This window comes from Mytilus californianus, unplaced genomic scaffold, assembly GCF_021869535.1.
Source record: "Mytilus californianus isolate M0D057914Y unplaced genomic scaffold, xbMytCali1.0.p SCAF_11, whole genome shotgun sequence".
Classification (NCBI taxonomy): Eukaryota; Metazoa; Mollusca; class Bivalvia; order Mytilida; family Mytilidae; genus Mytilus; species Mytilus californianus.
Window position 1 is genome coordinate 64,345,092 of NW_026262593.1, and position 26,421 is coordinate 64,371,512.

Consider the following 26,421-nt stretch of genomic DNA (forward strand, 5'->3'; position numbering starts at 1 on the left):
ATACATGTAAAATTGGTATCTGTTGAGATGCACATGTAGTTGGTATTTGTGAGAAGCGCAATCTATTGAAATTTGTTGGAATGTCCCTTTGCTATCTTTACCCTCTCTTATGTAATGTTGAGATGCACATTGGTATCTGTTGAGATGCACATGAAATTGGAATCTGTTGAGATCCACATTGAATTAGTACCTGTTGAGATTCCCATGAAATTGATATCTGTTGCGTTGTACGTGTATGTATTTTGTATCTGTTGAGATGCACTAAAAGTAGGTATGTTGTGATGCACGTATATTTTGTGTCTTTAGGGATGCAGAGGAAATTGGTATCTGTTTAGATGCACATGAAATTGGTATCTATTGAGATGTACATTGCATTGATATTTGTTGAGATGTTCAGGAAATTGGAATCTGTTGAGATGCACAGGAAATTGATATCTGTAGAGATGTACTTGAAACGGTATCTATTGGGGTGCACATGGCATTAGTATCTTGGTATGCACGTGCAATTGGTATGGTTGGGATGCAGATGACATTGGTATTTATTAGTATATGAGTAAAATTCGATTATCTTGTGATGCACTTGAAATTAGAATTAGTGTCTTTGTTGCTCATTTATAAGCAGGTAGATCATTGAGTGATTACATTCTTTCAACTTGTGCAAAAGCTTATTTCAGTGTGAGTGCAAATGGAACTGTCCTGCCATGTTTTTTGTTAATAGATTTCAAGTTGCCGTCACCCAAATGAATTTAAAGCTTGTAAAAACTCAACGATACCAGGCTCATAATTCGGTAAGCCAGACGCTCGTTTCTTCTACAAAAGACTCATAAGTGACACGAATGAAAAATAATCAAGAAATCAAATAGTATGAAATTGAAGAGCACTGAGGAAACAAAATTAACAAAACGATTTTGCCATATACAGTTCCGGTAATCTGTTCCTTCGGTAGAAATTAGTATTAGCATTTCTTTCAAATATGTATATCATAAACATCAATACTTTAAGGTTAGCTGATGGTGTCTAGTTTTCTACGTGTTTTTACGGGAGTCACTAATGGAACAAGAAATGCTGATTCGTAAATAACAAGTTCGTTCGCATTGCTATTTTGTGTGGTTCTCTGTAGTGAATTGTTGACCGTTGGTGGTATTCTTGTCTGTTTTTGTTTTTGTTTTGGTCAAAGTGTTATCGGTATTTCTGTGGCTTAGATATGTGTAATGGCCCCTCTGATTTACTGCCACTGCTGGCAGACTACTTGTATCATACGACCGATGGTTTTGGAAACCACTTTCTATTTGATTGAAAATGATGCACGGGTGATCTTCTGACTTTTTTGTCTATATGAATGTAGAGATTGTCTTTACCATATAACATAATTCAACATCAGATAACGTATTTTAACAGGTCTTTTCTTGAAACCTTTTAATGTATTAATTTAAGCGTTCAGACAAATTAGATTTTTATAGTGTTATTTTCATTTTCTATCACTGGGTCGTACTGCAAGGTATCATCAGCTTAGTAGTTAGTGCTTCGGCACTGAGATATGATTGAAAACTCACACTTTTTAAAATTCTCTATTGATAGAATTAATTATTATTAAGAAACTAATGTTGCAATTCCCTCCGGCAAATTTGACATGCTAGTAAAGTGGATATTTAGCTTCCCATGCATGCACTGAAGTATTTATAAATTCTTCTCTTTCAAATTTTCGGATTTCAGAGTTCCGGATTATGGTAAATCCAAAAAAGCGTTTTGGACCCAAATTTATGAACTCTTGCTTTCATTTGATAAAATGAATGGCTATAATCCGAGAATTACTTGGTATAATCATCAGGATAAAACGTCCACCCGCAGTGGCATTGACCCATTTGCTGTAAAAAAAACCCTGATTAATAATGTGTTTACTGCAGCTATGAAAGGCTACAATAGTAGCCATGGAAGTGTTCAAGCAAACTTTAAACTTATTCTCCGTTCTTAATGAGCCAATATATTAAAAGGAAAGTAATTGACATAAATTAGCAATTGCACAGACAGCTTGATTTTCTTATCCCAGGCATAGATAACCTTAGCCGTATTTGGCACAACTTTTTGGAATTTTGGGTCATCAATGCTCTTCAACTTTGTACTTGTTTGGCTTTCTAACTGTTTTGATCTGAGCGTCACTGATGAGTCTTATGTAGACGAAACGCGCGTCTGGCGTATTAAATTATAAGCCAGGTACCTTTGATAACTATTGAAAGTATGATATGATATGATATAATAGTATTTTATTGATATATACAGATTGATACATTGTACATGGCCTTTTTCATATCGGCCCGGGCATTATATGGGTCCAATGATGATATCCGGGCCGATATGGAAAAGGACATGTATAAATCTTTTTATCATATACTTCCGACAAATTGTTTTTACATGAGGCAAAGAACATGTATTAATCTTTTTTTATGCAGAGTGGAAATAAAAGTTATATAACGAGACAATGTATGGTTATTCTTTAGATACTGCAATTCTTACAACAATTCCAAATGAAATATTTGGGTTAAAATCATGATTTTTTAATTTGAAGCGGACGACGTGAAAATTCCGCGAACCTGCATTCTGTATTGACGTCATAAAAATAAAACTTTATGGAAACACATTGTTAACTTCATAAACAAGGCGATATACGGTTAGTGAATGCCAAGTATATCCGATAATTACAGTTAACAAATCACCAGCTTATATTTTATTTCTAATTTTTAATGATAGCAATGTATTACAATATACTAGACAAATATAGATAAATTAACAACCACTTCTGAAGTTGTCGATGTAACAGGCACAATAAAAAGAGGTAATGAGTTGTTATTCCTGGCACCTTCTACTCGAATTCAAACATCAATAAAACACAAATATACAATTGGTTTATAGTCATTGCATTAATATTTTATGCATGCTTAGTGGGAGCAATCCCAAATGTTTTCATATGATTTACAAACAAAGCATAACAAATATCACCTATTGCATTTGTAATTTCACAACGTTCAGCTGACTTCCAACCTTAAAGACATAAAATAATTTGCCGTTATAAATCATACTCAATTTGATTACTATAAATTTAGAAATTATTGCGTGCATTTATTTTTGCGATTTATGCAGAATTAACAAATTGCGAGATTGATTATTGCGATTTGTGGAAAAGCTGCATGCAGATATATCTGTCAAATATCAGAATGCGAGTTCTTATTATTGCGATGTTTACCCAGTCGCATTATTCGCAAAAATAAAAACATCGCAATAATTTCTGAATTTACAGTAATACAGATCATGTGTCCAAGCCAAGCTTACAACTCTCCATTCTATTTTCTGTTTTTTAAAACATTTTAGGATCCTCTGGTTTATTCGGATTAAACCGCACCTTTAAAAATTTAAAAGCTAAAATGTCATTGGCTGATGTAATAACTATCAAACAGAAAGTAAAACGGAGTGTTGTCAGATCCTTGTAAGAAAGTATGAACACTTGATCTATATTTTAATCTTATTGAAATCATACGAATCCTTATATTCACTCCTTAAATAACATTTTCATTGTCACGATTTTTTACAGTAAATTCTCTGAATTTCTGTTATCTTCACTAAATAGCTGAGTATCATTTTTACTGTGAACATGAACAGTTATTCTAGTAATGTCACTTTCCTCTTGACCATCATGTCCACTGTCCATTTGAATATCTGCATTGAGTGGTTGAGGGTCTACAGTGCATCCACTTCCTACACTTCCTGAAAATCAATACAAAGTGCATTTAGGAGGGTATGGATGGGTGTCCTTTATTTCTGTATTCTTTAATTTTTTCGCGTATTATTCTTTATCTTTAAAAATAATAGCTATTTTGTAATTAATTGATAACTTTAGGTTTGGCTAGCCACAAAACCAGGTTTAACCTACCATTTTTTTGTCTTAAAATGTCCTGTACCAAGTCAGGAAAATGGCCATTGTTATATTATAGTTCGTTTCTGTGTGTTTTACATTTTAATGTTGTGTTTCTGTTGTGTCGTAGTTCTCCTCTTATATTTGATGTGTTTCACTCAGTTTTAGTTTGTAACCCGGATTTGTTTTTTTCTCAATCGATTTATGAATTTCGAACAGCGGTATACTACTGTTGCCTTTATTTACATTGTTCTTTTCTGTAATTAGTATATTTTTTACTCAATTCTTTAATTTTTGCAGTTATTCTTTATATTTTAGCACTCCATTATTCTCTGTTCTTTATTTTTTTTGACCATTTTTCACTATTTTTTATTTTTTTGCCCATATTTCTCTATTCTTTATTTTTTCTCTCTCATTATTCTCTATTCTGTAAACCCCATCCACACCCTCATTAAGGATATACATAATTGTTTGTTTTGGATAATACTTCTTATCCTTCTAGTAATTCTTTAAATATTCTGAAGCTGGGTTATTACAAGATATTCTTGGCAGTGATAAATACTAGTAAGTAATATTTTACTTTGATATATATATATATTATATGAAATAATCAATTAAGGAACCGAAATCAAAATCGGCAAGGTTTTCTCCTTAATGATAAAATGATGATATCCTAAATAGTTTTCAAGATTTTTTTAGTTGTAACTTTATATATATATAAAGTATATAAGTAGAAATAAAATGTCGAACTCCAAGGTAAATTAAAGGGTGAAGTCAATAAAAACAGACACAATCATACGTTATCAACCACCAGAACGATTGAAAAACAACTGTCATATTGCTGACTTGGTACAGGCATTTTCCGAAGAACTAATTACCAGTCGCAACTATATAGTATGTTTGGACGTAAACTAGTTCATATACACACAGACTGTCCTTGTATATATATGATTATAACTTGTTTTTATAGACAGCCTCTCCTTTAGTGTCAACATGAATGTTTCATTGATTTTTCTGGATCATCTGGAACTTATTTTGGTATGTGTGATGAGTTTATTTGTTTTTTTTTACATCAGTATTTACCATTTAAGCAAAAACAAAAGTGATTAAAAGAACTATTTCTTTGTTTAGTATTAAAAGGAATGACCAACATAAACGGACATGCTCCTGTTTAATGATGTCAACAGTAAGTCGTAAACTGTTTTTCGTCTTCACTAGTATAATATGATAATTGGTAATCAATGAAAAACCTGGACCGAAGGTCAGTCAATCATATAGGTTTTCGTAAGTAATTATCTACTTTATTATATGTAAAGGTAATACATTAAAAACCAAAAGACAAGTGTCAATCAATCTTTAAGGTTTTGTTTTCATTTATAGAATGACTGCATTCAAACTAGTTCTTAGATTTTCCCAATTTTAACCAGTTACCACTATATGTCTATGAATGTATTACGGCTGTCATTAGAAGTGACGGTTGCGTGTGTATAATTAGATAACTTTTTATGATAAATGAAGACATATTTTGGTTGAATGCTGTAATATTTTATTCGGGTTCATCTTGCAATTTGTTAAACAAACTTTCTTCAAATTAAATTGAAAGACTTTGTTTAGTACAGGCTAAAGGAATACATTTGACTTTATTTTAGGAAAAAAAAATGTCCGTCGTGGGTTTAATTTTTTTGTTAACATTAAAGATAACTTATTCTCGTAACATTGAATCGCATGTTTTGACGACATAATCTTTCGAAGTTCATGAGCTCCAAAAATATGACGTTATCAAATGTTTCCCTGTGAATTAATTGATTTTAGAGTTCCTTTAATACCTTCATTCTAAGAAAACAAAAGTATGACGACGTATTATTGTGACTTAACATTATTATTATGACGTCATTACCATTACGACATTCTAACTTTAATCTATCACATCTTAATGATCAGGTAGTGGTGACTCGTCGATGTTACTGAGAGAGAAAACACAGGGAATCCGAACATGGCAAGCTTTCGGAATGTTTAAACAGGAGCTTTATCCTATAATACTGTTACAATTGTCTTATACTTCAACATGTGCCCCCTCAATGATAATGTGTGAATCCTGCAGGCAGTGTTCATTTTCAAATGTAATTTTTAGCAAGAAATATAAAAATACTGTGTCAAAAGCGTTTTTCTAGAATTACCTTCAAAGGAACACTCAATCCCCCCCAATGAAACACAAAGATGTATTGAAAAATGCTTGATATGTTAAATCAATGTTATCTTTCACTCCGCTACTGTTTTAAAATTACTTTATTCATATAGGGCATTTTTGCATCTTTTTCTATCATAAACAATGATCGTTGAAAAACTTTCTATTATTCGTATAAAAATTGTAAATATGTCCAATAAGATAAAAATAAATATTATTTCTTTACGTGGAATTCATAAACTTATTGTATACACAAACAGATCAATGACCCAAACGATATCGACGGAAGATTGAAAGCGGTCAACAAAGTCAATTAAGTACAAGTCTGTTGTAATTGCTTCCTTACTGACCACAGTCTATAGTAATTGCTCCATACTGACCATTATATCAATCAGCCGGGTTTAATTTGATAGAGAAATAGATAACTAACCTTTCTCCTGGTCTTTGAGAGGAATCTCGTATGTTTTTCTACTAGATCTGTCACTCTTTCTATTGATTTCTGGAAAATATTAATTATTTATGTCAGCCTTTATTTATTATTTCATTATCCTATGCAGGAAACAACAGTTTAATGTTGTTCCTCTGACATTTGTTAAATTGCATACCGTTGAATACCTTCCACGGAACAACTATAAGAAAATGACTTACAAGATTCACTTGTCATCTCTTATGCCAGACTGAATTTTATTTTATTTTTTTTTTTGCATCCAAACAATTTTTGAAAATCTCCCAGTCCGTCATGAAAGACACATATAAACACAATTAACTACAAACGTCAAAAAGTTAAACGCCATTTTATCCTACAACAATAAAAACATACAGGTGTGGCCTTGCATGTCGAATGGCCAACATGTTTAGCTTTTAGTTTACTTTTGTGTATATGTGTTAGACAGATAATTTGCGTGATCTTTTCAACATATCTGTCATAAATATTCACAAATTTAATGAATAATAAAAATAAATTATATGTGTTTTACCGATTGGGTGTGACATTCTGACTGAGTGTAGATCCGCACGTTGGTAATGAAAACTTTAGGAGAAGCTTTCCCTGTCAACATATCCGGTCTCGCCTCTTTGAAGCTCAGACAATTCCTTCGGGCTTTCTTTTTAACTTGACTTGTTTCTTCGAAATTGATTTAGAAAATTTGACCATAAGTTCACTACTTTTGCCGTTAATTTACTATACTTAAAGTCGCCAAACTTTACCAGTATGCTTGTTTTAGAGGAATGTGCATATAGATACTAGTAGCAGATAGTCATTCTCTCAATATTTCATGTATAATGTAAAGAGATGGTTGCATTGTAAAAAAAGAAATGAAAAGGATTTAACCACATTTTGTATGAATGTAGTTGTAATGAAACTGTGGGGTCTTGAGCATTTTTCATAAGTTTCTGATGTTCATATGCAATTAAATAACAAAAAAAGCCGGAGGAGCTAAAATATTGTCAAAATAATATCAACGACATGGCCGACATGATATGTAATAACCCGTTATCTGATATTAGAATATTGACTCTACTGTGGATTCTTTTATTCTTGTCGGTACCAATTTTCGTGGATTGAGGAAAACTTGCACTTCCGTGGATATTTGATTTCGTGGATTTCCAAAAGTCTGCATATATTCATAAAGCAAATTTGTAATTCGTTGAATAATTCAATTCGTGGTTTCCCTGCACCTTCGAAATCCACCAAAAAATGGTATCCAACGAATAGTAATGAATCCACAGTATTTTTGTTTAGAATAAATATGTAATTGCATTAAAAGTAAGTTTGCTAGTCCATAAAGGCTAGCTTGACTTAATTGTTATGACACTTCTTTCTAGACACTTTTCTTTCTGATGGTTTTGATGCTCTTCAGCATATCGGATAGATATGTTCGGGAACTCGTGTCGTACAGATTGAAATCTTTATCACATATATACATATATATATATGTTTATATCATACTGAAGTGAAATATCCAGGCTAATCCTGCAATCTGATTGGTAACCTTGACAGGCACCATGTGGTCAAAAACGAAGATCATATGGGTAATTGATGTTGAAACTAGGACACGCTAATATAATGTATTATTGATATTCAGGCTTTTACAGGGGATATGTACTCATATATAACATTTAATGTCAAAACCAGATGTCTATTAGGCAACTTCTTAATATCACAGGAAAGGGAAAACTTCAATGATCTGCAATATGATGAACCATAAAGCACAAGATACCAGATGCTAACTTTCTTTCAATAATAGGCAATTGGAGATACGATAAGATATGGCCATATTGGCTTTGACAATAATTCAATATCTGTATCTATTCTAAGTTTTATAACTTCTTTATATATGGAGTATCTTATATTGGCTGTATATAAACCCATCATAGATACCAGGATTGAAATTTTGTATTTGCGCCAGACGCGCGTTTCGTCTACAAAAGACTCATCAGTGACGCTCGAATAAAGAAAAGTTAAAAAGGCCAAATAAAGTACGTTTACGACATTCAGGTGTTATTTCACTTGTAAAAATAATAGTCTACTCACCCATGCAACATTTAATGTGGACAGAATATTTGTTCTTGATACAAAATCCTATCGCTATGGGTCCAACAATAACTAATATCACAGCAGGAATAATGATACTAAAGATAAGACAAACAGATATATTGAACTAAAACAAGTTATATTATTCAAAACGCTATACAAATAGTCTATATGAAAATGTTTTTAATTCTACGCTTCTTTTCTTTCCATTCGTTTATGACACATCTACTTGCGATCACCCTCGCGTATTGGTGGGGTTTATTTTTGCAGTCTTAAGTTTTTCCTTGTTGTGTTTTGTATGTTGTTTGTCTTTTGATCGTTTTCGTTTTTTGTCGTAGTATTGTCAGTTCGTTTTTGACTTCTGAGTTTGACTATCCCTTTGGTGTCTTCTATCTCTCTTTTATTAAACAAAACAGTTAATTTTACATATTTTGCGTATGTAATAAAGGGCGGAGAGATAAAATCAAAGTTTGATATCGTTGGGAATATTCTTTGCAGGTAATTGCAGTTTATACGATACTAGGCAATAACGATAGCAAAATGGAAACTTTTAACAATATGCTCGATTTTACCTTTGGTTTGATCTCGTTCCGTCGGTTGATAACATTTGATTTTGTCATTTTTTTTAGGACTTCCCCTTTTTGAATTTTGCCTTGGAGTTTGCTATTTTTGTTGTACTTTTCGGAAACTTCAAACATAACTTAAGTAAGGACATGAAATACGGCTATTGTTTTATTGAAATTTGCTGTGATTAATTTCAAATTAAGGAATGTTTCAACCGAGTGCAAAACTCTGATTCCTTGTCTTAATTTTGATCCTTTTTGTTTAATCAGCTCTTCAATTTTTGTATGAAGTTTCTATATAATTTTGCATTTGGCATCGCTAAAGAGATACACAGTTATTGAAATGCGCACGGAGAGCACACAAATCACACTGCTAATGTTGTTGATGTGCACAAATACTGACAAATTGAATTCGCACTACTAAATATTTAGCACAAGTAATGTAAAAATAAGAAGACGTGGTATTGTTGCCAATGAGATAACTACCCACAAGTGACCAAATGACGTAGATGTCTTGTTCATCTTTCAGTTAAAGCTACGTTTTTTTTATTCTGCTTCCTCTTTCATAAACGTATATCAGTATGATGGGATAATATATCACAACTACCATTTTGACTAACTTTAAGATGTTTACAGTACCAAGTTATACAGTACAACTAACATTGTTAGTCTGCGAGAACATGATTCATTTAATAGTTGTAGTAAGCTTTGAACTAACTTTCAGTAACTGCGAGTACTATATCGATGATTTGTGTCCATTGTTTTTATGTTTGTTGCTTTTATGCTTCGTACCGATCTATTGGGTTCTGCCAAGTACAACTGATTTTTACAGTTTTCTAATGTCGAGCTGTAACATCACTGACCCAGTTAGGGAGAAGGCCAGGGCTTACAAAAAAAATGTTAACCCGCTACATTTTTAACGTTTCTGTCCCAAGTCATGAGCCTGTGATTCAGTGGTTGTCGCTGTCTCATGGTTGGCATATTTGGTTTTTGGGAAGTGTATTGTTAGAATTTAGACCGTTACTTTTCTTTTTTAAAATTTGTTTACATTTTTCATGTCGGGGCCTTTAATAGTTTACTTCCTGGTATGGGCTTGTTTAAATATTGAAGGTCATATATAAGGTGATATATAATTGCTTATATCTTCGTTTTTTGAACTCTGGTGAGTTGTCTTATTGGTAATTATACCACACTTCCTTATATATATATATATATATATATATATATATATATATATATATATATATATAAGTCTAGAGATTTGCACAACGATACTAATATAAGATGGTATTATATATATATATATATATAGTCAACACACCGAGGAAGATACCAAGGAGACATTCAGAACTCATAAGTCAAAGGAAACTTGCAAGGTCAATGCAAAATACGAAAAACGACGAAAAGACAAAACACTATAGATAAGATTCAACCTAGTAATTGAAAATGAGTTAAGGATTATAAAAGAAAAGAACTGCATTAAATTTCCACAAGGTAAAGTTGGCGATAACTATCTTAACCATTAGCTTTGTATCTTTTGAAAGACATTTGCACGAGGCTGGACCATTTCCGAGCACTTGAATTCAGTCCATGTTTTGGTAAAATTCATATTACCCAATTCTTAATTTTTCTGTGAAGTGTTTTGTGGAATGGAGTTTGTCTTTCTGGTTTTTTTGTGTGTGTGCCAAAGACGCTTTCTGTCCTTCCGTCGTTCTCCGACTTGTGGTTTTTTAATGGCTTTTGTTATTTTTTTTTGTACACATGAGATACTGTTCGAATGGACACATAGTTTAATTACCTGAGGCACATCCAATTTTTGGTGGGATTCATGATGCTCGGTTGTTAATTTTCCATACGATGTTTTGGTTTTTCTTTCGTCGTTTTTCATATTAGCTATTGTTTTGTCGATTTCTGAGTTTTGATAAACCCTTTTGGTATCTCCAGCCTCTGATTGTCATTACTATCAGAGACATATAAAATGTTTGCAATCAATTTTTACATAAGTTCTTCTCATGTTTCTATCATGTTCAATTAAGAAATAATTCCTTCATGTCATGTTCTATGCTCATTTTAACATGGGTAGGCATTATATTTGTCGATATTTTACACTGAGCGTTAGCTAAATACCTAAAATCATTCTGCTGTTCTCGTTTCCTCCCAATGAATTATGTACCAGGTACATTACATTTTCATATTTAATACGTTTAACAACTAATAGCAGGGCAAATGTATGATGTTTTGTTACCAAAATATAAAAAATTGGTCGTTTTTCGCTTTTTGTCATGGCATTGTCAGTTTTTTTTCGTTTTCGACTTATGAGGTTGAATATCTCTTCGCCTCTATTTTAGAATAAATTCACCTTGAGCAATTACTTAGGATGTGAACTAGCCGTTGCCATTTGTGCATTGGGGATATATGACCTCATTCAAACGTTAATATAGACTTACATAATAAGAAAAATATTTCTTTTTGTAAAAATATTTGATATTTCATCACTAGTTTTGGACTGGTAAGGGATTGAATGCACATCAATTGTAGACTTTTCAAAGTCATTGTTTGAATAATGTTTATGACCCTTTTCAGTTGAAGCTGTAATGTGCATTAAAGGCCCACAAATTGCATCTGAATAAGTACTTCCGTGGCTTATTGTGTATCTGTTGAACGATGTACAGCTGCAAATATACAAAATATCATATCATGAAGGACAAAACATTTACAAAATAATTTATTTTTCATAATTTCAACACTTAAATTTTTAACGCATACCGTTTAAGGTGGTACATAACACTACATAACTCTGTAAAAATCAGCTGAACGTTGTTATCACGTTCTATTGTTAAGGAAATATTTAACTTCTCAATGATCAAAATTAGTGTTTGTCAAACTGCTATATAACCAATGGAATTTTTCACATAAAGTGTGTGGTTCAAGTTTTTTTCTTAAAATTTTTGTTAAAGGGTCAAAGTAGATATTTTGTCAAAATTTAATGAAATCAAACATGCCAAATCAATTTTAGTCAAGGTGTTATGTATCACCTTAAATTCAAAACTGTTTAAAGAAAGACATTATAATGCTATATCTTCTGCTTCTTTTATGTTCTAACTTCCGCAGGTAAAACTGACTTTGGATGTGTTTTGTTATCTTTTAATGCCCGCTTGGATATATATCTTCAGAAGTATTTAAACGTTCCGGGCTTTCAATTTAGTTTTCTGTTGAGGCGTTTCTTGTGTAGGTAAATCCAGAACTACTTTTTGGAAGCAACAAATTTACAAAATGTTATTTTAACTTCAACATATTTAAACTTACTTTGTTTTCTTGATACAAAGCTCAAAGCTTTTAGTTCTTTTGAAAGTACCATATGGACAAGGCACACAGTTTCCTATAAATAATAATAAACTCATCATAGATATCAGGATTACAAAATATTACGATAAACAACTGAACATATACAAAATATAAATAATAATAAACTCATCATAGATACCAGGATAACAACAAAAAATTACGATGAACCACTGAACATATACAAAATATAAATAATTTTCATAAATTAAGGGGATGGATCAAAATTAAGTCACATAACCATAAAAACCACTGGCACGTTTTGTCAAATATTTTGATAATAAAGTCTTAATTCTAAGTAACGCAGATCGTATTTTGATTCTGTTTCACATGAATGCTTAAAAGCTTAGAAAATTTACTGTAACAAACTTATTACTGATTTAAAATGTTATAAGGATTTACATTCGTAAGTAATGTTTTATTCAAAACCCGGGTTTAAAATCTAAATGTTTATGAGTACTTGCGTTGTTCTTTCTTCAAAATGAAAATAACGCTAATCCATTGGTCAGATATTTTTGTAGAACATTGTTTACCAATCACTACGTGTCAACACCAAATACGTTTTGGATTCTCAAATGTTTTAAAAGATTTTCGCATACAACAAAATACAAAGTTAGAACACCGTTGAGTCAAATACAAATATTAAGATTATTCCTTCACTTGCTACACTGTTATTTTCAAATTTTCAAACTTACATTTTTTGTACACATGGGACAATATACAATACTTCAAAGTTTAATAGAAAAGATTGATAAAAAGTACTTGATGACATTTATTATATGATAATTACAAATACTATTAGGTTGATATAACAAACATAAGGGAGATAACTCACATATAGCAAAAAGATGTATGGGAAGATAACAAGGTATAAAAAAATAAGGCGGCAGAAGTTTACCCGATGTTCAAATCTCGTAAATCAATTAGAACAGACAAATTAGGTAACGAACAAAAAGAAATTCAAAAGATCAATTGGAATATGGCTTGTGCAATTCCACTGGGTGTCAGTAGTAAATCATATATTGATTGATTGCTGTTTGCTTAACCATATATCATATAAGAGACTAGTAATGCTACTTACCACGAATAGATAATTCTAATCCTTTTCCACATGGTTCCTCTACTAATTCACAATTATAAAAGTTTGACCCATAATATCCTCTTGACCTGTCACATTCACATGGTGGCTGATGGGTATCTGTTATTTTCCCATAAACCATCTCTGCCTCTAGAAGTAAGTAAATAAGACCAATAGCTACATGGTATAACATAACGTACTTTTATAAAGATCAGTTTCTGCTCATCCGTCCGCAGCAAATGAGTAAAACATCAGGCTTGAGTTGGGTTTGTCTTGCTAAGTGATCAAGGTGTGTGTTTGTTGTCTGTCTTGTCGTATTTTGCTAATGCATCATTCACATGTGGAGCAGGATCTGCATACCCTTCCGGAGCATCTGAGATCACCCCCAGTTTTTGGTGGGGTTCGTGTTGCTCAGTCTTTAGTTTTCTATGTTGTGTTGTGTACTATTGTTTGTATGATGTTTTTTTTTCTTTTTAGCCATGGCGTTGTCAGTTTATTTTCGACTTATGAGTTTGAGTTTTCCTCTTGTATCTTTCGCCTCTCATTTTATACTAGAACTAGTTCGACACCACGGCTGGAAGACTGTTAGTCCTCGAGAGTATGATCAGGTAAATAGTTAATGCTTCGGTTTGAACAAGATTTGTAACATGTTTTTCTGAATTTTCTCACATATATCATAGTACATTTTTACTACCAACATGTGGTTTGCTTGATCTCAGTTTGTCACTGGCTAAATTTCATGAGTACTATCTTTTTGTCTTTGTTTCACCACGGACGACAAAAAAAAAGGCAACTGCCTGACGATATCACATAGAAGCAAGATCAATAATACTTTCGACACATCTGAAAACAGACAAAGCATTCATTGTTTCTACCTACCTAGAGGGCAAGACCAATGCAATCCACGATGGATTTGAGCACAGATCAACCTTTCAGGCTTTTACCTAGCTGGAAAACTAGAACAAAACAAATTGTTGACATTTGAAAACAGATTGCTCATTTAATGTTCTACATACCTTGAGGATAATATCAATGCTTACCGTAGGTTAAGTTGGGGGAAAACCCAGTTTTTTACCATCATACGTTGACATATTCTAAAACGGATAGAACGTTTTGTGTTCTACCTAAATGGAAAATAAGCCAATGCAAATGGTCGTCACATTTGAAAAAATATTGACCATTCCTAGCTGGAAAGCCAGACCAATAGAACATGTAGACACATTTGAAAACAGATCGATCTTTCAGTGTTTAATTCACCTGGAGGACAAGACCAATGCATACTGTCGACATATTTAAAAACAGATAGATCTTTCTGTGTTTAATTTACCTGAAGGACAAGACCAACGCATACTGTCGACACATTTGAAAACAGATCGATCTATCGGTGTTTAATTTACCTAGAGGACAGGATCAGTGCATACTGTCGACACATTTGAAAACAGATAGATCTTTCGGTGTTTAATTTACCTGGTGGACAAGACCAATGCATACTGTCGACACATTTTACAACAGATCGATCTTTTGCTGTTTAATTTACCTCGATTACAAGACCAATGCATACTGTCGACACATTTGAAAACAGATCGATCTTTCTGTGTTTAATTTACCTGGTGGACAAGACCAATGCATACTGTCGACACATTTTACAACAGATCGATCTTTTGCTGTTTAATTTACCTGGAGACAAGACCAACGCATACTGTCGACACATTTGAAAACAGATCGATCTAACAGAGTTTAATTTACCTGGAGGACATGACCAGTGCATACTGTCAACACATTTTACAACAGAACGATCTTTTGCTGTTTAATTTACCTGGTGGACAAGACCAATGCATACTGTCGACACATTTGAAAACAGATCGATCTTTCGGTGTATAATTTACCTGGTGGACAAGACCAATGCATACTGTCAACACATTTGAAAACAGATCGGTCATTTTCAAAATATCTTGAGTCAATCGTATCTACCATATACGAGCCTAGTGGACAAGGATTACAAATATCTCTGGTGTAGTTCACTTGGCAAAATTCAAGTGCTGAAAAAAACAAGTATAACTTTTTTCACATTGATATTGGAGCATAATAAAATGTATTTACGTTTCGGAATTTTGGGTCCCAAATAACCTTCAAGTTCGTCCTTTATTTAGCTTTATTTTTTTACTCGCGCATCACTGAATAGTCTTTTGTAGACGAAAGTCTGGCGTACAAAATTTCTGGTATGTATGATGAGCTTATATTCGACTAGGATTTGCGAAATCAATTTCATAATTTGTATTCCTGTTTGGTTACCTTTCATTTTAAATGTTATATGTTTAACTTGTAATCACATTTTATCTTTTTTTTGTGTGAAAGACGTTGATCCAATCATTAAACTGACGTTTTGTAATACCCGTTACTTTACATGACATGTCGGATGATTATCGGATGGGATAAAATGTGATAACCAAAATTAACCAATGCCTACACCACCTCTCTTTCTGATGCAAATTAAAAAAAACTTTGTCTATGACTCATTTTTTTATCCAACCCTTCTAAACCATTATTTTAAGTAATTTAAGCATTGGATTTTTTTTTATGAAAAGAAAATAACAAAAATAAGTTTGATTTTCATTTGTCCTTCGTTTTCTTTATTCTTTAATTTTCTATACCATTTTTCACTATTCTTTATTTATTTTTCCCCATTATCCTCTTTTCTTTATAATTTAGCACTCCATTATTCTCTTTTCTTTATTTTTGTGCCTATTTTTATCTATTATTGTTTTGCCCATTTTTCTTTATTCTGTAAATCCCTCCCAGACCTTCAGACATGACCACATCAAGATTAATCTACAGACTTCTTTTTCAATATCATGCAAATCGTCTACATTCTAAGTATTTTAGCTATGTATCATTTACCACAGACAAACAATTATACATTAAGATGTCATTATTAGATCTTTTTGCACACGATCAGTTCTATTTTTAATGTTCAATAAATATTGGATATTGAATAAAAATGATATCTAATAATATCAAGACGCAATGTTTAAAAATAGTAATGAAAAATAAGATTATTAGCTCGAGTAAAAGAAACGATTTGTCACATATTCTGTTCCTTCTATACCTATACAGATTGTTCAAGCTAACCGTTTATTGACCACCTTGATGACAAGACATATACTTGTTTTATTGTTTTGAACAATTCAAATGGGTTCAGATTGAAAAGAATTACGTAAGCTTAAAAAAACTAACTAAAACTTAATTATACAAACCTCCTTGGCATTTGACGGATTCACACAAAACTGACCTTCCTGTTGAGGTATTGTAATGTTTGACCATCGCACAAGTACCGATTTGTAATAGAATCTGTAAATACAAATCATATCGTAAGCCTTAATGCATTATTCATATGAACAAAAAGTAGAAATAAAACAAAAGTGAAGGAAAAAAAACATCATAGACAAAACAGAATAATCTTAAACAAATGTGCCGGAAAACAAAAATGAAAGACAAAACAGAAGAAACTAAACAAATGTGCCGGAAAACAAAAATGAAAGACAGAACAGAAGAAACTAAACAAATGTGAAGGAAAACAAAAATCAAAGACAAAACAGAAGAAACTAAACAAATGTGAAGGAAAACAAAAATCAAAGACAAAACAGAAGAAACTAAACAAATTTGTAGGAAAACAAAAATCAAAGACAAAACAGAAGAATCTTAAACAAATTTGTAAGAAAACAAAAACATAAAGTCGGTAAAGAACAGACAACACTAAAGCCAAAAGAAAAAAAAATCGAACGATAAGTCTAATCCACAAAAGCTAAGCAACAAACAAAAAATTCAGAATCACAAACAACAAAATCAGATGATACAATTTTATTGTATTACTAAATATACAAACTAAACAGAAGAAACTAAATAAATGTGCTTTCAATGCAACATTGCTGCATATTTTATGAACAAATTAACGCGACAGAATAATATTTGGTGAGGTGATTTTTTAAAGAATATATTAAATCTACAGAAACTTAGTAAGTTTCTTTTGTTAGAGGAGATGTTTAATAAAATTTAAAACCAGCTATTACCCTGTCATAGAACTTTTGTTCAATGCGAAAAGAACTTTCCCTTAATTTCGGAATCATGTAAATGTCGTTGACGGTTAAAATTCCATATACTATGTATGTCACCTGTATGAGGGTATGGATGAGATTTACAGCATAGAGAATAATGCTCAAAAAGTGTGGAATAAATGATAAAAACATAATGAGTAGAGCAAAACAGGTTGAAAAAAAAATATAGAATAATTGGGTGCTTAATTATAATGAATAGAGAAAAATGTTATAAAGAGTTTAAGGATAAAGAAATGAAGGACTCCCACCCAGACCCTCCTGTATGTAGTTACGTTGCTACAAATTGGTATTCATCTTTAATTTAATTTTAATTTTTTTGTCTTTTATTCTTTTTTCATATCATGAAATCTTCAAATTTCGTCAAATTCTTATTTCCTTCATATTCCTGTAACTAACTAAATTAAATCTTTAGTTCATAATCATGTGTTATACAATTTGACGTAACAATATTTAACCCAATTATACCGCAAATGATGAAGTTTTGCTTTAATTTGTGGTTATTGAATAATAAATACAATAAAATGTTTGACATGACAAATTAGACATTACAATGTCTGGAAAAAATAGACTAAATCAAGACTTAAGTCATCACTTAAGCTGATCGAAACGTCTGCTGCATATATCATAACATTAACACGTGCAGATCGAACCGTCTGCTGCAGAAATGATCTATGTTCTACATACAATTAGGCGGGAATCAATATGTCTACATTAATGATAGGGAGTGAATGAATTAGACGTATGTAAGATGTTATATAATGACTGGCCGTCTAAGATTCCATAGTAAATACTGTAGATTGAATTAGTTCGTTCTAAGATCGTCTCGTCTGTGCTTAAGTAATTGAAAATAAGACAAACAAAAAGCATCTTTTGTTATGTTTATGTCTTGATTATTTATTTTACTTTAGCTTCCATGTAATAACAGTTTTCCATTTCCGTAATATATAGTCTGATACCGAGAATCTATTATAATACCTTTTAAGGATAATATGGTTAATCATTCATAGTTTACACGACGGGTGCAATTAGTTGAATAGGAACACTACCGGCTTTGTTATAGTGTGTTGCTATGTTAGAGTATGTGTTGCTTTATTTTAAGGTATTGGTTTAGTGCTTTGTAAACTTGATTGTCCCTAGTGTTGCCGTTTTTCATTCAATTTATGGTTCGTGTTGCACTGTTGGAGTTTGTGTCGTCCAATTTTAAGGTATTGGTTTAGTGCTTTGTAAATTTGATTGTTCCTCGTGTTGCCGTTTTTCATTCAATTTATGGTTCGTGTTGCTTTGTTGGAGTTTGTGTCGCTCAATCTTAAGGTTTTGGTTTAGTGCTTTGTAAACTTGATTGTCTCAAGTCTTGCAGTTTTTCATTCAATTTATGGATTGTGTTGCTTTGTTGGAGTTTGTGTCGCTCAATCTTAAGGTTTTGGTTTAGTGCTTTGTAAACTTGATTGTCTCTCTAGTGTTGCCGTTTTTTCCTTCAATTTATGTTGTCTAATTGGCAATCATATCGCATCTTCTTATTTTTATATTATCTCGATTTAAATAGATTAACTTGGATTATCAGACACGACATAACATACAGAATCTTATTCATGGTCAATAAATTGTTTGAAAGGGAATACTGAAGTTAACGACGGCTTGACTCGAGTTGATAAATGACACCTCAATAGTAATTAGACTGGACAAAACAAAGTTTGGTATCAATGACAATATTCTACAGTTCTCAACAAAACATTAACCTGGAATCCTGATGAAATATTTTCGATTTTGCAAGCTTTAATTCAAATATATTCGAACCGGAAGTCCGCTTACGGTATTGAAAATATTGTGTCAGGATCCCATATTAATAAAAACATCACTAACGACTATAACTGATGGTGGCATTATTTTTCGTGAACAATTTTTAACGATATTGTAATTAACCCAGTAACAAACACTGTCCGGGACAAGTTTGCCATTCAGCTGCGTGCAAAACTTGACTCCTTAATTTTCATAGTTACAGAAAAATGAAGTTATGTACGAACATGGTATTTGGCTCCCTGATACAGAATTTGTCTTCAAAATGTTTGGGTTTAGCACCACTGTTGGAGGAGTTATGCCCCCTTTTTTTATAAATTTCCTCTGAGGAAAAACTTATTTCCTTATGGGAAATCAAAATTCCCTGAAGGAAAACTCTGTAATCTTTCCAGATGAATAATTTTGTACGGTATGTAAAAAACCCCCAGGAATATTGTATATATTACTGATTGAGTAAAAAGTAAATATGAAAAAAAAACAACGTTTTATGAAAATAAAGAGATGGGGTAATTCCTTTTCCGATGGGAACTTTAAATTTTCCCATGGGAACTTCTAATATTCCCATGGGAAATTTTAAGTTTAACTAATGATGAAGAAACAAGATAACAAAAATATTTATCGGCCAAGTGATAGATAATTAAAAAAAAAAAATTTCCGACAACAGTAACATGTTTGGACATGTGGGAAAAATTATTTTTTTTAATTATCTATCACTTGGCCGATAAATATTTTTGTTATCTTGTAAAACAACAAAGTGGGATTTGCCAATTCTGGAATGGCAAATTTGTCCAGCACAGTGTTGTATGATTGCCAATGAGACAACTATCCACCAAAGTTCAAATAAAATCGAGTGGTTTTCAATCAACGAGGGTCTGGGTGGGGTTTACATAATAGAGAATGATGGGGCAAATCTACACACACACACAAAAATGGGAAAAAAATAAAGAATAGAGAAAAATATAAGAAGAAAATAAAGAATAGAGAATAATGGCCAAAATATAAAGAGTAAAAAAAATACATAAAGAATTCCAAACCCTCATTTATGTGCCTGTTACTTTTCTTCATCATTAGTGATGACAAATTTTCCAAATATAATTCTCAGAGGAAAAGAAACTGTCTGAATATTTCTTCAAATAAGGTTTATAAATTATTTCTGTTCGCCAAGACAACCCCATTAGCTTAATTGTCCGAGTATGATCGATCCTTGGAAATGACCAGAAAAAGGTCATTTATTGCCATGGTCAATCCTATAAATGAATTATCCGCTTTCCGCTAGTAGAAAAAAAATGGTCAGAATCATACTCAATAAAGTAATGTCCATTTATATAAATGTGCTACCGGTAAATTGATTATGACCAGTGAGCATCGTTTCCTTGTACTTTTATGGTGTCAAATATTCATTTTCACTACATCATCGGATATGGAAGCCATAGTCATTACCGAATTTAATGTTCTGTATACAGATATATGTACGAGCCAATAATAGACAGGAAACCTGTAAAAAAGTTCAAATTAAAAAACTCAGTGTGAGGAATAAACAGATGTCACATGACATATCTTAATACAGGGATATGGGATATTGGGAGTAAAAACGGTGGGGATGCAGGTTATAGGGAGAAAAAACTAGTATCTGGGAAAAAATAAAATTAGTTGGGAGTCGGAAAAAATTGCAAAAAAAGCGGAATTTGGGAAGAGAGCACCCTCGTGTTCACATCCTCTATTAAGTACGACGTGTCATATCTCAATATTTTTTTAGTTTTTAATTTAATGTTGTATTGAAGACAAATCACCGATAGCCTCTGTAAAAAGAGGCAAAAGATACCAAAGGGTCATTCAAACTCCTAAGTCGAAAATAAACTGACAACGCCATAACTAAAAAAAGAAAAAGACAAACAGACAAACAACAGTACACAAAACACATCATAGAAAACTAAAGACTAAGCAACAAGAACCCCACCAAAAGCTGGGGGGATCTAAGGTGCTAAGGAAGGGTAAGCATATCCTACTCCACATGTGGCACCCGTCTAGTTGCTCATGTTAGTACAAACCCGGTGATAAGTCTTATTCTATTTACTATTATAAATATTAATATGTTAAATTTATTCACTAACTCAAGACATTTTAGAGCTTGACACATGCATCATTTAGACAGCTGTCTATATATAAACGTCTAGATGTTTTGTTCTGTCAATTGTGTCGTTGTCGTATACACTACATTTACTTTTATTTAAGTGTTTTGTTGTCTTCTGGTCGTTTTTGGTTTTTGCCATGACATTGTCAGTTCGGTTTCAACTTTTGCTATCTTCCACCTACCTTTTGCAAAAGTTCAAAGTAAACCGTCGTTACAAACTTTCTAGATGGAAAACAAAAGTAAAATGATGGTATTTAAAGGGTACTCCATATCATAGTGCCCTTCGGACGCATGAAATTAATAACGTTTTGTTTTCATTATTTACAGTACTGGGTCGATACCTCTGCTAGTACACTATCAGTCTCCGAAGGTATCGTCAGCTTATTAGTTAGTATTTCGGTACTGACATGATTTATTACAAACCTTTCTAAAATTGTCCGTTGATAAATTTTGAAATTATAAAGAAAATAAGGTTTTAACTCCCTCAGGCAAAGTCGACTTAATATGAATTTTATTTAGGTAGTTTTGCTCTTCAACAGTTACGGTTTTTATACATCCTCGGCTTTTCAAATATTCGGCTTTGAGCGTTCCTGAGGAAGATAAATCCAGAAAAGTGCTTCGGACGCATGAAATTAATAACGTGTTGTTTTCATTTTTTAACAAGGGCAAACAACCAATTGCAAAATGAAATAAAAAAAGACACACAACAACCATCCAAATATTACATAGCGAACTTAAGAATGGGCACCATGACCTCAATCCCAAAACGAGGGTGAACCAAGATGCTCTAGAAAGGAAAGTTATAACTGATCTTAAAGAGATATAGATCGTTCAAAAACCGTACCCTCGAAAATTATAAGCATGTTTTTCATCTTTTGGAAGTTGTCAACCCACTGTAAAAATGACAGGTTTTAAGATATTTATGTTTATCATTTGATGGAGTGTCAACAACAGTTGAAGTGTGAAAATTGAAATTCTATTCTACCCCAATATTTTAATCCTCCTTAAAAAGGACACATGCAGATTATGTATATGTATTTAGTTTGGTGTATCTTGTCAGTTGAAAATACTGGAAAATACAATTTTTGTTCTTTTTTATTTACTTATTTTCAGAAAGCTCTACCGGTTAACGGATGCATTCCAATTAATATTTCAAATCTACCTATTGCACTTAGATACTGCTTTCTTATCCAGTAACACGATATTTTGTACGCAGACTAATTAGTACAGTTAGGTCCTGTTTATATCGAGGATGAAACAAAAACAAATAAGCGGCCTGGAGAATTTAAAACACCTACTTAATTATCATGAGCATTCGTCTGCACTCTAATATTATCATTAGATACAAAAAACTACATTCAAGATCAGAAAACAAAATAACGTTAAGTTCTGCTTATGCTTAAATTTCAATTTTGCATCTGTTTTATTTTAGTTTGTTATTTGACGTATTTAAAGATGCGAAAGAAATGTTGGGTGTATCTCAGTAAAACAACGATCGCAATAAAACAAGAGAAGACATTCAAATGCCAGCTCCCTAAGAGTTTTAAGGAGACACAGACATTGACAGCTAATCAAAAGTACGAAACTCTTTATAGAGAAGTTATGAAGTCTATTCAAATATACATCAATATCAGAGATGTGCACAACTTTAAACGAAAGATGTGAAGATAAAACTTACGTTTGATTAATCACAGACCACTGCCACAGAGAAACGTGTGTAAATAAAAGGCATCTTTGAAAATTAAAAACTAGTGAATACAAAGTACAAAGTGCTCCTTTAGATAAAGCATTTCGTGTTTAACAACGACGGGTGGCACATGTGGAGCAGAATCTGCATACTCTTCCGGATCACTCCTAGGTTTTGGTTGTGTTGTTCAGTCTTTAGTTTTCTATGTTTTGTTTTGTGAACTGTTGTTTGTCTTTTCGTCGTTTTTCGTTTTTGTTGCCATGGCATTGTCAATTTATTTTCGACTAATGATTTTGATGATCCCTTTGGTATCTTTCGCCTCTCTTTGGGTTCTATAACTGTTAGTCGAGCGAACCACGAAATATGAAACAATGAATATCACATGGGACAGAAAAGATATGGAATAAAGAAATTTTGTCCGATTCTTAGATTTGAAATAATTTTAGTATTTTTCATTTAAACAATCATAGGTAATTTTCGTGAAAAAAAAATGTATTTCTAAGCACGTTTTAATGAGGAGACTATATCATTTTGTTTGGGAGTAGGTCGTTTAATATTCTATACATTTTGCGTTTGCTAACTGTCAAGGTAGCACAGTTATCAAATGTACAAAAGTGAGAGTGGCACGATCAATTGCTGTTCTTTATTTACGAGGCCCCTCATGGGGGTGTCTAAGTAATCACATAATCACAAATTTTTTTGCCAATATAATCACATAATCATTAATTATTTTTTTAAACAAGATAATCAAATTATCAAAACTACAGTCCTATATTATTAAATAATCAAATAATCATGAAATATTTGATCTGGTAATCAAATAATCACTATAAAAACGGCCAAGTAATCACATAATCAAAAACCCCATGAGGAGGCTCATTTACAAATCGACAAGAAATTGAAACCTGCTACCTTTACACAACAGACACTTGATAGTTAGTTGGCTCAAAAGTTTATTTATAGATAAGCATTTACTATATGTGCATCGAATTTACTTTTATTTTAAATTCTATTTTCGATCAGACATTTTTACTTACACATGTATCTTCATGGTGATAAGAGTTAGCAAATAATCCATTATAATTCAGTATTTTAAAGTAAAAACGAAGTTCAATAGAATATCCACTTTTATTTCTTATTATGTATCCAATATACATTTTATGTGTCTTTCTTTTTTCCCCGAGTTATAGATACATTTTACCTACCGTATAACGAATCAAAACAAATCCAAATCGTAACAAAGAGAATTCTTCCATTATTTGGCAAACATGCCAATTCAAAAATAACAATGTGTAATTCGTGGGTTTATAAATAAACTTTAAATATTTAAATTTCCTCATGCGACAATAATATTTACCGCTTTTGTTGCATTTTATTTGCATTATCTTCTCGATATAAAGAGAACGCGGACATTTTAATGTTCACTTTTTTCATAATATTAAATTTTATAAAAGATTGCAACAAAAGAATTTTATCAAGCTTTGTAAGACACAAAATTATTCTGTAATGTATAAAGTGCCTTTCTATGTTTAAGTAAACGAGGAATTTAAAAAAAATATTTCAAGAATGTCAAATCAAAATTAATGGGGGGAAAAAAGGAGGAGGGGGGGGGGGGGGGTTTAAAATTCATAAGGTACTACGATCAGTTTAGTTCACTCTTAGTCTTAGAGGCCTAACATATAATTCCTTTAGCTGCATGTTTATCGGTTTAGATTTGAAACCAAATGAAAACTCAGTTTCTGGTATGAAATAATTACTAGATGGAAACTATATCTAATATTCTTTTTTTTAAATTTTTTAGCAAAGGGATGAAATGTATATACATTCAAACAACTTTTGCAATGCTTTTGCTTTAGTGTAAACAAATCTAGATGTTTTGGAAATAATAATTACTTCTTGTGAAGTCATATAATTTGTTAATATTTTCGGCGATTAAAAAAAATTCTTAATTTTTACAAAAACATCAAATGGTAAATTGACATACAGATCAATGCAAACTTTTACAATATAGGAGCCTCGATGGCCAATTGGTCTAAGTAGTTGATCTAAAGTATCACTAGCCTGTGCCTGTGAACACTGTGGCTGTGAGTTCGAATCCCGCTAGTGGCAGGTATATGAAGAAGATCGTGGTATGGGTTTTGCTGATTGTTGAAGGCCGTACGGTGACTTATAGTTGCTTACCTTCAACGTCATTTGGTCTCTGGAAGAGAGATGTCTCATTGACAATCATAACATATCTTCTTATTTGTTTATTACATGAAAATAACTATTTGTAGATTATTCCAGAGTAAGCGGAGCGATTTATTCAAGAAAAAAAAACTGTCTCCATCAAAAATGTAACTTTCCTGAAAGAAGTGGCATTCAGTATATTATAATATCACATTGTATTGCAATGAAAATTTTGTAGGCTGATTAAGGATTAATATTTTTATCTTCTAGAGGATTGGTAAAAGTAATTGTGTGTAGACAAATATAAGGGAACATATGCTCACTAGACACAATTGTATACTTATTTTAGTTTGAAATTTACTATGATAAAGGATAGATTGGTAATAAAAGACGTTTTTAAACCGAGACTGCGTGATACAAGAAATCGTGTGCATTAAAATCTTAATGATTATTTAAATCTTAAATCTTTTTTAATGAATGTGGATATATCCCGTTGGACCAATTATGTAGGGCACCAACGCATTTTTACTCTTTTTATGTTATTCGGTGTACAAACGTCAACCAGACATTAACCAAACAATACATTCAACACATAAAAGACATGTGAAGGTTAGAAAAATACTTAAAATGACAGACAAGCGTTCATATCATAAGCCGATGCTCCCGTTTCTAGATTATGAATGCAGTCCACTGAAATCTATTTTTTATTATTGAAGATCTGTCATTAATGCTACGAGAAGATGCTATATATTCTTATATAAAGGTGAAATAATAAGTAAAACGTGAAAATTATTTAAGACAGAAAAAAAATATTAATCCAAATATAGAGACAAATAACAAGGAAAATGGAACACTATTTGTACTAATATTGAATCAATATTCGTGACAGTACCATACTAGTGTCACATAAATACATTCTACTA

At 32.0% G+C, this 26,421-nt stretch overlaps 1 protein-coding gene across 2 annotated transcripts in view; it reads right to left on the reverse strand.

The window, feature by feature from the left end:
- Window positions 1-2,709: 2,709 nt before the first annotated feature.
- LOC127720515 (uncharacterized) overlaps window positions 2,710-26,421 on the reverse strand; it is a 28,931-nt gene continuing 5,219 nt past the window's right edge. Inside the window, exons 1-9 of one of the 2 annotated variants that reach the window (XM_052227106.1) lie at window positions 24,535-24,623; window positions 16,860-16,953; window positions 15,492-15,644; window positions 13,609-13,755; window positions 12,492-12,564; window positions 11,633-11,857; window positions 8,623-8,720; window positions 6,520-6,588; window positions 2,710-3,756 (exon numbers count right to left, since the gene is read on the reverse strand). In XM_052227106.1, the coding sequence (XP_052083066.1) occupies window positions 3,578-3,756; window positions 6,520-6,588; window positions 8,623-8,720; window positions 11,633-11,857; window positions 12,492-12,564; window positions 13,609-13,755; window positions 15,492-15,644; window positions 16,860-16,953; window positions 24,535-24,585 (1,089 nt within the window). In that variant the 5' untranslated portion in view covers window positions 24,586-24,623 and the 3' untranslated portion in view covers window positions 2,710-3,577. Of the gene's footprint in view, window positions 3,757-6,519; window positions 6,589-8,622; window positions 8,721-11,632; window positions 11,858-12,491; window positions 12,565-13,608; window positions 13,756-15,491; window positions 15,645-16,859; window positions 16,954-24,534; window positions 24,624-26,421 lie in introns of those variants that run through there. The other variant, XM_052227107.1, reaches the window with a different exon arrangement.